Below are 12,267 nucleotides of genomic sequence, written 5' to 3'. Positions count from 1 at the left end.
ATTTAAATTCGGTTGTACAGAAAAAGGTCTACACAATTACCCCTTCTCCATACCCTCGCATGTAGCGAAGAAATGATGAAAAGATATGGTCCACAGAGTGGAGAGTGCCAAAGAATACGCCTGTCAATGACCCGAAAGCCGTTGAACAAACTGTTCCGCCGCGCTGTGCAATGCAGGGACCAATCTGTGGTGGACCGCCTTCTTGATCGCAGCCACCCAAACAAGGTAAGTATGAAGAAAAGAAGAAGAAAATGTTCTAAAAGATGGACGGGCGACCGAGCTATTTATGGTCTGCAGTGGGGCAGCTCAGAGCGCGCTAGCGGTAAGCGAGCCATGAACGGGCCAATCACCATAATTTTATTGCCTGAGGCCTCAACTGCATGTCTAAGGCTTCCATGAGGTGTCTGGTCCTGGTCACGTGCAATCGGAAGGCGGCTTTTTTGTGAAGTTTTGGGAGAGGAACGCGGAGTTGTTTGACCACCAGGCAAGAGGATTGCTTGACACTGCGCCATCATGAGGAACAGGGCGACGACGCCTTTAAGCAAGGCGGTATGTTATGTCACCTGGAAATTCTCTTTGATCTCAACATGCACATTGCTGACTCGGTCTTCCCCTGGGTTGCTGTTTAGAAAATCCGGCAATCATGGAGCAAATACAACCTGTATAACCTGCAACGATTCCGCACCCCCCCGACGTTCTTCAAGACCCATTTCCAGCAGAAGTGGGCCGCCAAGTCGGTTTCCCGAGCATACCATGGCGAGCAGGTGCGGGAGTCGCAATGGACACGCATGTTCTCCAAGCGTCTGCGGGCTGTGATGCCCATGAACCCGATACAGCTGGCGCGAGACGATGGCTCGCAGATGTCCGCCGGTCGAGGCTCGGGTCTTGATCCGGATGGCAGTGAGCGCAAGTCAGACTCCAAACGCATTCCCTATACCCATATGACCTTTGCTCCCCTCGAACGACGGTTAGACGTTGCCATCTTCCGCGCGATGTTCGCTAGCAGTACGAGACAGGCGCGGCAATTTGTCATCCACGGTGCTGTCACCGTCAATGGACAGAGGGTACGTCGTGATTCCAATCTAGTAATTGTAACTTTAGCTACAGCGTACTGACTATCATCCCTCGCTGTTAAGATGACATATCCCGGCTACCTCCTTAACCCCGGGGACCTCTTCCAGGTCGAACCTGAACAAGTCATGTACGCTACCGGTGCACCCAAGGACAGGATGGAGCGTCGGGAGGGACGAACCGCCCGCAAGCAGGCCGCTGAGGCTCGACGGGCTGCGGCTGAGGCGGCCGAGGACGTGGAGGAGGGTGCCCCAGCAGAAGAAGCAGCGGAGGAGAAGGACGGCGAGCCCGCAGCCGAAGCAGAGGCCAAGGGAGAGGAGGATCCTCGCCAGACTCTGAGGGCTCTGCTGGCTCAGGCCAAGAAGATCATGACTTCCAGCAAAGAAGTTCTCCCCGCCAAACGCAAACAGGAGCTTCGGGCCTTCCAACGCTCCGTCCGTCGCGTGTTGTCTCGTTCTCAGTCCAGTGCCGTCCTGACCGACAATCTGGAAGCCCAGCTCTCCGAAATCACCTCCCTGCTGAAGGCTACACGTGGCGAGAAAACGACCCCCAAGGAAGAGCAGGTGTCGAAGAAGAGCGAACCGGAGGACGTCGAGCCCAGCTCGTCTACCGCTGCCGCGGATAACAAGACGAGTGAACAGTTGGCCAAGGCATTCCAGAAAGCATCCTTGAATCCGGAAGCAGAGCTGGATGAGGAGACGACGGCAGAGCTGTCCGACGAGGACCTCAACGTCCTCAAGCGCGCACTTGTCCAACTGCGTGACAACCCGATCGACAGCACCAAGCCATACGCCACGCCCTGGAGGCCACGAGACTACATGAGTGCCTTTGCTCTCATCCCGCGATACCTTGAAGTCAACCATAATATCTGTGCTGCAGTGTACCTCCGTCACCCCGTTGCGCGACCCGGCCTCGCAGAAGTCCCGACTCCCTTCGGAGAGAACATCAGCACGTCCGCCTTTGCCTGGTATCTGCGGAGACGGTAAACGACCCAACTGGTTCTTGTAATTAATAGCTTCATCTCTCTCTCTCTCTCTCTCTATTTCGACGCCGTCTTGCTGGGGCTCTGGTTTCTTATTGTGGTTTCTTGTTATATTATAGGCTCTAGGGCATTCATCCCAGCCTCCTGACAGGCAGATGAAGGGCTCGACAGTGGTGCCTGTGCTAATAAGAACTCTCTGTACACCAGTCGACTATGGAATGGCATAAATGTATAACTAGCATAGCAATTCAAGATTGAATAGCAGTACCCTAAGTATCAATCTAAATATCTATCAGTCTTCTCGTTAAAAGAAACCAGCCTAACATCCAGATGGAAATTTGCGATAGTTCTGTTGATAGAATTCAAGACCATAAGTTACTGGATACTATTGAGTCAATTGCAAACGGATATAAATTACCCGGTTCCGGAGCCGACCGTAAAATTGCAGAAACGCCAGTGGATTTTTTTCATTTTTCTCCCGTCCGACGATCCGACGACCATCGCCAGTTGATAAGATCTATCTGATCGTCACAGCGTCAATAAACCGGAGCGATACAGTGCCTTCTGTGCCAGGCCGATGTTTCCGTGGCAAAGCGAGACGCCTGCAGCCAGCACTCCAGCCAGCGGTCGAGTCGCATCGTCTACGTCTTCCTCGACCTTTCAGGTGCCGCAGCTGCGATGGCTGCCGTCGGCCATGTCGCGGTCCCAACAACCCCAGAGTCAAGCGCAGAGCAACAGCAGCTCTCATAGCAACAGCCACAAAAATGCGCATCCAGCTCAGGCTCACACGCAGCAGTCGTCACCACACAACCTGCCTACCATATCATCGCATCTCCGGGGCTATCAGGATGCCAATCCTACATCACAGACACGGCCTGTGGCCGTTGTAATTGACTCGCAGGGCAGCCGGGCGATTTCCCCAGCCGAGGACTCAGAGGAAGGCGACAGCGACCCGTCCGAGAGCCGGTCGACGGGGCGAGATGCAGCAATGGACGACGCCCCCAGCGACCCAGACTACGCGCCTACGCCTGCTGCCACTACTGCTGTTGCGAGTATCGAGCACCCGGCGAGCCTGGCCGCTACCAGCGTAGCGGCCCTGGTGAGTGCTACGGCGACGAGCACGCCCGCCACGCCTATCAGCAACCAAGCTGCGCTGCGGAACATGCGCGGGGGCGATGGGCCGGACGAAGGGACGGGAGACGCCAGTGGGCGGAAACACGGCAAACGGCTGACGACGAAGGAAGAAGTGTGCCTGTTTCAGATCTGTAACCGGCACATGGCAGACTTTGGGCACCGCAGCACGCTGTGTAAATGGTGGCAGACGGTGACGGACGAGTTCACCCGCGAGCAGGGCCATCCGTACTCATGGCACTCGGTACGGCGCAAGGTGGAAGTGGTAACGAAGCAGCGGATCAAGTTTCTGGATGACCGGGCCGCCAATTCCGGCGGCGACACAAGTGCCAACGACGACTTTTCCAACCCGCAATGGCGCGAGGCCGTCGACGCATGGGTCCCGACGTGGCGGCGGTGGGAGGAGGCCGAAGCCCGCCGCATCGAGCGACGCGACTCGCGACGGCCCCGGAAGCGCAAGGAAGGACCCTGGGATCCCTGGCAGGTATCCTCGGTCACGGCGGAGGGTGGATGGAGGCACCCTTCTTCGCCCGTGACGAGGACGGAGGGCACCACCACAACGACAACCACAGCCACAAACACAAACACAAATACAAATACCACCGCCCCAACACTGAGTCCTCAACATGCCACTCTTTCACAACCTTCATCCCCCTCGATCCGGTTACCGCCAGGGTACGGCTCTCTGTTTGGTGCTCAGTCGCAACAACCACCCGCGCGGCCCGTCCAGTACTCATCATCATCATCTTCGACTCAACCGGCCGGCCCGACGACCGATTCGACCGTCATGACCGCCGTGCTGGAAACGTTGACGCGGCTGAACAAACATCTAGACAATAACCCGGAGAGCAACTCGTTACTAAGTCTGATGCAGCCGTCTGAACCAGCAAATACAGCAGTGCAAAACGATACAACCGCAAACACAAATGCAAATGAAAATACAACTACAACCCCCCAGCCAGATCTGCAACAACTCAAAGACGAGATTCGCCGCGAGGTAATCAACCAACTCAGGCGGGAAATGGAGCAGGAGCGCACCGCTCTCGAGGAACGGCTAGATTCCGTACAACGGACGCAGGAGATGATTCTCGAGATGCTCAGACAGGAGCCGTGAATCTTTTACTGTTCTCCTGCTTTAGCTTGACGGGTATAGTGACATAATTTAGTTGCCTAGATAGGTACCTAGGTAAGAGATTAGTTCTGTACCAATTGATACCCATACGGATTGCTCTATTCAAGACTACATGAAAAAAAAAATTCTGGTAGGGTTAAATTACATGGATGTATACTACTAGCATACAGATAGCTTGCTCGGTGTGCCTCTTCCTTCCCCTCGGCCGAGTCTAGAAGACTCAGTCGTGCACCCTAACATAGGAAAAATGGGCTAAGACAAGTGGATGGCGCGGGGGGGGGGGATTAGTAGTAGAAGGTTTCGTCGACGGTGCGGCCGCGCATCCAGCGGGGCTCGGAGCCGCGGACGTAGATGTCCTCGAAGAGGATGCGGGAGTTGGCCTCCGGGACGGCCATCTGCTCGGCGACGGCGACCTCGGCGTCGACGTTGGCACGGGCGGTCTTGTCGATGGTCTTGAGCTCCTCCTCGGTGACGACGCCCCAGTCGAGGATCTTCTGCTTGAGCCCCGCAATGGCATCGTGCGTGCTGCGCATGCGCTGGATCTCCTCGCGTGTGCGGTAGGTCGTGCCCGGGTCGGACATGGAGTGTCCACCGTAGCGGTAGGTCACGTACTCGAACACCAGCGGGCCCTTGCCGGACACCGCGTACTCCTTGCCGTACTGCACCGCAGCCTTGGTCGCCAGAACGTCCATCCCGTTCACCTTGATACCGGGGATGTACTGTCCACGCTTGTAGTAGTCCGTCAGGGCGGAGGAGCGGGCCGCAGAGGTACCCATACCGTACTTGTTGTCTAGAAAATTAGCAAAGAAATACACATATTTTGGGGAAGAAGTAAAAAAAAAAAAAAAAAAAAAAAAAAAAAAAAAACTCACTCTCGCAGCCAAACAGAACAGGAAGCTTCCAGAGCTTGGCCATGTTGAAGGCCTCGAAGACCTGGCCCTGGTTAGAGGCACCGTCACCGTACAGGACGATGCTAGTGGTCTTCTCATCGTTGTACTGCTGGGCAAAGGCCAGACCAGCGCCGACAGGGACCTGGGCACCGACGATACCGTTGCCGCCGTAGAAGTTGGGGGCGAACATGTGCATGGAGCCACCCTTGCCGTAGGCGATACCCTCACGGCGGCCGAGCAGCTCACCGATGATGGAGCGAACCGTGGCACCACGCATCATGGCAAAGCCGTGGCAACGGTAAGCCGTGATGATCTTGTCGTCGCGGGTGATGGCGTGTTCGATGCCGACGGCGACGGCTTCCTGACCGGTCGACAGGTGGCAGAACCCTCTGATCTTCTTCTCCTTGTAGAGACGGTCGGCGGCCATTTCCATGCGTCTAGAGAGCATGAGCAGGAAGACTTATATAAGACAAAAACAAAACCAAAAGGTTTATTGAAGATCATACCTCATGGCGACCATGTCATAGTACATCTGCTTGAGCTCCTTCTTGGTCGTCTCGAGCGTGTAAGGGGGGGGGTCGAGCTCGTAGGTCTCGAAGCTCTCATCGGAGAGACGGACGGTAAAGGGCTTGTCATCTTCCTACGCGTCGTTAATATGGAATTGGGCCCGGGGGTGGGAAAGAGAAGCCGGGTGAAAAGAAAGTCGAAGGGAAAACACACCTCCGGGATGTTCTCAGCATGCGCCGAAGCAGCGTCGGTGGTGACGGAGCGACGAGCAAGAGGAGCAAAGGCCTGACGCCTCAGGGGAGCGGCCTGACGGGCCCAGACAGCTCGTGAGAACATGGCGGACAAGGAGAGGACAAGGAAAGCCCAATGGAGACAGAGAGCAGCAGGAGCAGAAGATGCAGACAAGGTGGTTATCTGTTTGCCGGAGATGTTGGGAACAATCTTTTGGGGCTAGTCGGAAAGCGGAACGAGCGGGCTGAGTAAGCGGCTGGGTTTGGTGACCGGTGTGTTGAGTGGAATCAGGCAGTAAGGCAGCAGTCAGTAAGGCATCAAACATTCAGGCAGTAAGGCAGTAGGCGGTAGGCACTAAGGCACTAAGGCACACATATATCAGGCATTAAGGCACCAACTACTAAGGCACCAACTACTAAGGCACCCAGGCATCAATTTTTTCTGGAGTATCACTGCATCTGAGAGAAGAGAGTTATGTACTCCATCAAATAAACAAATACGTAGTTCACTACATATAATGCATACTGCATACTTATACAGAGTACACAGGGGGTACTCCGTAGTAAGTACTAAGCACTACCGCTAAGTAAGTAGACTCTATCCTCGGCATTGTTCCGGTCTTGAAGAAGTGGAGCGAGGAGAGATCTAAGTTGGATGGATGGGGATGAATCAAGGCCCAACAGTAGCCCATTCATTGGATCGTGAATGGAAATGGATACTGAGGTTCAGAAGCTGAGCAGCTGAAGTGGAACTTTCAGCTGCAAAATTCGGCATGGAGCAGTGGAGTTAGTAAATACTAGCAGTAGTATAAGTACCTACTCCGTACTACGGAGTACATAACTACGGAGAAATACTAGTAACCAGGGATATGTTTCTGACAGAATCGACATGACGTGAGGTACTCCATATATGTAGTACATAGTAACTAGGTAACTAGTATTGGTGCACTAATGGTTTCCTATAATTCTGTCTTATTATACTCAGGCTCTACTTGCTTATCAAGGCTAGACTAGCAGTTCGTGTTGTCTCGTATACTATATGTAGTAGTAATATAACTATGAACTATAGTAAGGATTATGACCTTAAGGACTCTATTATAGTCAGTAACTAACTATTAGCTGATTCTACATCCTAGACAAAAGTGAAACAACGAGTCATTGTAGAGTAATATAGAATACACTAACTTCAATATTAGGAACACCAAAGTTATTGCCACATGGCGATGAAGCAGTTCCATGGTTCCTCGTTGAATGCTCGAAAATCAGCGTCCGCTTGCAGTAAACAATAGGTCATTCTTGAACCCTCGTCATGACGATCACAATTGACATGAGTACGGAGTATTAGTCTACTGTATAATACATGAATACCATTACTACTACTACTACTACTACTACTACTACTACTACATCAATGACAAAACCAGTGTTCTTAAATAATAATTCAAATAAACCAAGACAATTGAAACATTAATAGATCAATACTATAGTAGATCAAAATTAAATCAATAGATACCTGGTAACTCCAGTACTACTGATGTTTGTGTAATCACCCCCTGAACCTCCATCGACCCACGGATCCAAAACCACAAAGTAAAAAAACCCCCCCAAAACCACCACAGACGGCCAGGACGACTAGTCGCGGACCGGCCTCGTTTCTCTGGCCCATCCAGCTGTCCATCGGTGGCTATATTCACCTAATATTATTGCTGCTATTGCCTCCTGCCCATAGAGCCTGTCTGTTCTCTCTCTGCTGCTCACCACGCCGCCGCCCCTCTTGCGCCTCCCCCCTCTTTTTGCTTCTAGTCTTGCCTCTGGAGCCTTCAGTCAACCCTCCTCCCTCTGCCCGTCTCGGCCTTGTTTTTGGGTTCCCCTATTCTTTTCCTATGGCCACCACAGCCTAACGGCTTTCCTGTCTGTTCATGGTCCGCTCTCTTCGACCTGCGTCCAGATCGGAGCCCCAATCTGGCAGCCAGACTCCCTCTCTCGGCTTCCACCTGTCGGATATCGGTTTGTTTGGCCGCAGAAAGAGCAGTAAGCTTCTTTTCTTTCTTTCTTTCTTTCTCTCTCTCTCTCTCTCTCTCTCTCTCTCTCTCTCTCTCTCTCTCCCTACTCCCCCCCCTTTGATATTCTCTCTTTATTTTTAAATAAATTTGCTTTGAGTCGAAAAATTAATCTCATCGCAGACTCCTCTCGTTCACACTCGCCTTCCCTCCACTCCTTTCGCTCCTCCCGTCCTGACAGTCGTCGCTCGCGCGCCCCCTCGACCACCTCTACCACCCTCACTCCTCCTTCGCTCAATCCTTCCTCACTCAATCCCTCCTCGATCAATTCCTCGATCAATACCAACTCCTGCGCCGGCAGGCCCATGGCTGGCTTGATGGATGTCGACCGCGCTCGCTCGCGCAGAGAGCGGACCTTTGTCGGCAGCGAGTGTTCCGTCTGCGAAGAGCCGCTCGAACACACTCTGCGTGGGGAACGCGTCCTGCAATTCTCTTGTGGTCATGTATCCCATGAGGCCTGTTTCTATGAGTATATTCGCGAGGTTGAGTCGCAGTACTGTCCAACTTGCAATGCCCCGCTCGGCCTTGACACCAGTCGGGGGGGGAACGTCTTGGACATTGGTAAGTACAAGAGGGTTCCTCGATTGTCGACAAATCAGTGCTCATTCAGATCGAATAGAGAAAATCAGCAATATCGTTCGTTCCGTCACCATGAGTGATACCGCCACCCAACGTAGCGGTCTCACCACCCCGACCCCCTGGGATCAACAACCCCGGGGCCGCACGCCCAGTGAGGCCGGCGGCCGCTCCTTCAACACGCGAGATTCCTACTCTCGTCGCGATAGTCGCGACACCAGCAGCCAGCGCGAACGAGTTGAGCGGCTGACCGCCGGCTCCCGCCCACCACACTCCCGCACCGGCAGCGAGGCCACCGGCGCCGCCTCCTCCTCGGGCGACTATAACGAAAGCCAGCACCCCAGCACCGGCGGCCGCCGCCACGACTACGATGTCCAAGCCATGGAGTCCGACCTCACCTCGCGCCCGGGCGTCATGAAGAATCCCATCCCCGCCCCCACCGTCACCATCCGAAGCGAGTTCCCCACCCTCAACCGCTCCCGTCAGCAACAGTCGCTCACCTGCCTTGTCACCGTCGAGGTCCCCGAGGGCAACTGGCGCCCACATTCCCAGGACCTGCGTCATGCCCCCCGCGGGCCTGCTCACCCCGACGATGACTCTCACAGCAGTCTGCGCTCCCCCTTGGCTCCTGAGACCCGCTCCATCCAGATCCACTTCGAACCCCCGGAGAACCTGGACGAAATAGCAGAAGACCTGCGCAATCGGGTTGACAACTGGCACGGCTTGGAATTCAACCGGTAACTATCACCTATTCTCTTTTCTGTGATGTAACCCTTTTTTCCCCTTTCTTTACTTCAATGCTAACCTTGCAGATTCGGCAAGCTCCGGCTGCATGGCCACATGCGAGTGGGCAAGGATCGCGACTCCTGGCAAGAACTAGAATGTTACCTGTTCGCTGAGATGCTCATCTGTGTCAAGGAGAAGAAAATTGCCGATTCGAATCACCATCATGGCCAGTACGACGATCACAGCCGCAAGCACTCCCGCTGTACCCTCAAGGGCTCCATCCTCATCAGGAAGCATCTGAAAAATGTCGAGGTTTCTGCTGGTAGGATTTTTGATTTCTGTCAAACACATTACTTTTTGGGGGGGATCAATTTGGAAACTGACAATGGCCAGATGAACCTGTCTTGACCTTGAACCTATCCGTCAGCGAGCTGCCTTGCTTCTACTTGCGCTTCTCGAACCGTAACCAGCTGGAGATCTGGCGCCGCGCTCTCCTCAACCACAACGCGCGGGAAAGCCTACCCCGCAACAGCGACTACGACTACGACCATTCGGGGGCCGAGGAGGATGATTACCGGACCGGCAAGGTCAAGCGCCAGGCCTCGTTGAACTCCTCCTACGGGGCGGCCAAGTCCAACAACACCGCTCTCACGGACTACACCAACTCCGCCCGCGATACCCTGCCGGCCTCTACCATCCACATCCCGTTGGACCTTGTGGTTGTTATCCCCGTCTCTTCGTCGATGCAGGGGCTGAAGATCACTCTGCTGCGCGACGCGCTTCGCTTCCTCGTCCAGAACCTCGGCCCCCGGGATCGTATGGGTCTCGTCACCTTCGGCTCGAGCGGTGGCGGCGTTCCCCTGGTCGGCATGACCACCAAATCCTGGAGTGGATGGGGCAAAATCCTCGCTTCCATCCGGCCCGTGGGGCAGAAAAGCCTGCGCGCCGATGTCGTCGAGGGTGCCAACGTTGCCATGGACCTGCTCATGCAGCGCAAGTCTAACAACCCCATCTCCACCATCCTCTTGATCAGCGACTCGTCGACCTCGGATCCGGAAAGCGTCGACTTTGTTGTATCAAGAGCTGAAGCAGCCAAGTGCGTCTTTCTTTCTTTCTTGCTTTCTTTTTTTTTTTTTTTTGTACTAACTGCTTAGGGTCAACATCCATTCATTCGGCCTGGGTTTAACCCACAAGCCGGATACGATGATCGAGCTCTCCACCCGTACCAAGGGCTCGTATCTCTACGTCAAGGACTGGATGATGCTGCGTGAGTGTGTCGCAGGCTGTCTCGGGGCCCTGCAATCCACCTCGCACCAGAATGTCAAGTTGAAGCTACGACTGCCCGAAGGGTCGCCGGCCAAGTTCGTCAAAATCAGCGGTGCGCTCCACACAACGAAACGGGCGACAGGCCGCGACGCCGAGGCCGCGCTCGGCGATCTGCGCTTCGGCGACAAGCGCGACATCCTCGTCCAGCTGGTCATCCAACCGGACAACACCACGCAGGAAAACGTGCCCCAGGACCCGTGGGAGTCGTTGGTATCCGGTCTGGAAGCCCTGGGCGGCGGTGTGGACGGCGATGAGCCGCGCGTGGTCAGCGTCGAGGAGGTCCCGCTGATCCAGGCGGACCTCACGTACGGTGACTTGCTGCGTGATGGGCACCTGACACACTCCCCACGGCCGTCGCTGCTAGCGATCACCATGCTCCCGCCCAACCCGCGGGCCAAGAGTACCGCACGCCCCGGGACACCACCCATCCCACCGCACCCGTCGATCGTCCAGCGGCGCATGGAGCTGCTCAGCTCGGACATGCTGACGCGGGCGCTGACCCTGGTCTCGCGCGGGCAGCACGACCGCGCGCAGCACTTACTCAACGAGACGCGGAGCATCCTCAAGGGCCTTGGCAAGGGCAGCCTGCCTCCCTTGCCCCCGGGCTCGGCGCGGCCGTCGGGGAACCACCCCCACGGCGGCAGCAGCAGCGCCAGCAACGGTGGCAGTGATTCCAACCAGATCGGTACACCAAATTCCTCATCACCTCGGTCCGGCAGCTTCGCGGAGAGCAACTCCTCTATATCTGCAGCGTCGGAGACCGCGACAATCACTCCCGTCGCCGCCGTGGACGCGCAGACGATGATCGCTCTCGACTCGGACCTCGAGGCGGCACTCGAGTGGATCAACCACCCGGCCGTGTTCGGGCGTGACTCGCGCAAGGCCGTCCTGCAGGCCATCGGCGTCATCTCCTCGCAGCGCGCGTACACCTTCCGCACCCCCTCCGAGGCTCACTGGGCGCAGCGCCTACAGGGTGTCCGTCGCCTGACGGATCGGTCCAAGGAGTGGCGCGAGACGGGCGACGACGCCTTGACGGAGGAATAATACCTTCCTATACTTCTTCTTATACTTCTTCTTATACTTCTTCCTATACTTGTTCTTTTTTTTTATCCTTCTTCATATTACCCTTCACCCTTACGACTAATGTGTTGCAGTTCTGGTCAGGGTGACTTTTGCATGATACGATACCACTTTGTCCTGTACAGCATGAGTTATGTCTCTGTATATTACTTACTCTTCATCTTGTGGATATAATAGATGTCTATATTATTTGCTCCTGGCTTCTAGGATGGTAGTATTAGCTTACCATAGTCATAGTAGTCCCGATATATTTCTATCACACATCCCAAATCATTCAATTATTATTGCTTAGGTAGCCAAGTAATCTGAACCATCACTCGGTACCTGCCTGGTCCTGGTAACTAGAGATAAGCAGATAACGATCCTGGAGACTGCATCATAGCCAGACCTCGCTTTCTACTTCCACTCTCCTACTCTTCTTATTATCCAATCTATTCAAGAATCCCTGTACTCAAATTATGAGCAAATGTTCCGATCTATCCGTGCTATCTATATAGCCTCGCTAAAGGCTTCCCCCTTGCCTTCACGCATATTACTCGTACCACCACGACCACGA

At 54.6% G+C, this 12,267-nt stretch overlaps 4 protein-coding genes across 4 annotated transcripts; 3 read left to right on the top strand and 1 right to left on the bottom strand.

Moving 5' to 3' along the window:
• Window positions 1-513: 513 nt before the first annotated feature.
• ASPZODRAFT_72861 (hypothetical protein) lies at window positions 514-2,057 on the top strand (the record flags this gene model as incomplete). Its single annotated transcript, XM_022729870.1, has 3 exons — window positions 514-549; window positions 630-1,064; window positions 1,137-2,057. 3 exons carry the CDS (start codon window positions 514-516, stop codon window positions 2,055-2,057), a joined length of 1,392 nt encoding a protein of 463 aa, XP_022578645.1.
• A 481-nt stretch (window positions 2,058-2,538) lies between these two features.
• ASPZODRAFT_135613 (hypothetical protein) lies at window positions 2,539-4,423 on the top strand. Its single transcript, XM_022723848.1, has one exon. It carries the CDS (start codon window positions 2,748-2,750, stop codon window positions 4,296-4,298), a length of 1,551 nt encoding a protein of 516 aa, XP_022578644.1. The 5' UTR covers window positions 2,539-2,747; the 3' UTR covers window positions 4,299-4,423.
• A 148-nt stretch (window positions 4,424-4,571) lies between these two features.
• Window positions 4,572-6,051, bottom strand: ASPZODRAFT_135611 (hypothetical protein; the record flags this gene model as incomplete). The annotated part of the gene is made up of 4 exons (XM_022723847.1): window positions 4,572-5,106; window positions 5,189-5,643; window positions 5,713-5,846; window positions 5,927-6,051. Coding segments are annotated over 4 exons (1,220 nt in total), but the record flags the coding sequence as incomplete, so codon positions are not given.
• Window positions 6,052-7,520: 1,469 nt separating this feature from the next.
• Window positions 7,521-11,923, top strand: ASPZODRAFT_135610 (hypothetical protein). The gene is made up of 6 exons (XM_022723846.1): window positions 7,521-7,974; window positions 8,127-8,564; window positions 8,623-9,316; window positions 9,392-9,627; window positions 9,699-10,401; window positions 10,460-11,923. The coding sequence occupies exons 1-6, from the start codon at window positions 7,863-7,865 to the stop codon at window positions 11,673-11,675; spliced, it is 3,399 nt and encodes a 1,132-aa protein (XP_022578642.1). The 5' UTR covers window positions 7,521-7,862; the 3' UTR covers window positions 11,676-11,923.
• Window positions 11,924-12,267: the final 344 nt, after the last annotated feature.

Source organism: Penicilliopsis zonata (assembly GCF_001890105.1).
Source record: "Penicilliopsis zonata CBS 506.65 unplaced genomic scaffold ASPZOscaffold_15, whole genome shotgun sequence".
Lineage (NCBI taxonomy): Eukaryota > Fungi > Ascomycota > Eurotiomycetes > Eurotiales > Aspergillaceae > Penicilliopsis > Penicilliopsis zonata.
Note: the sequence above shows the minus strand (reverse complement) of the source record. Positions and strands in the feature narration are given on the sequence as shown.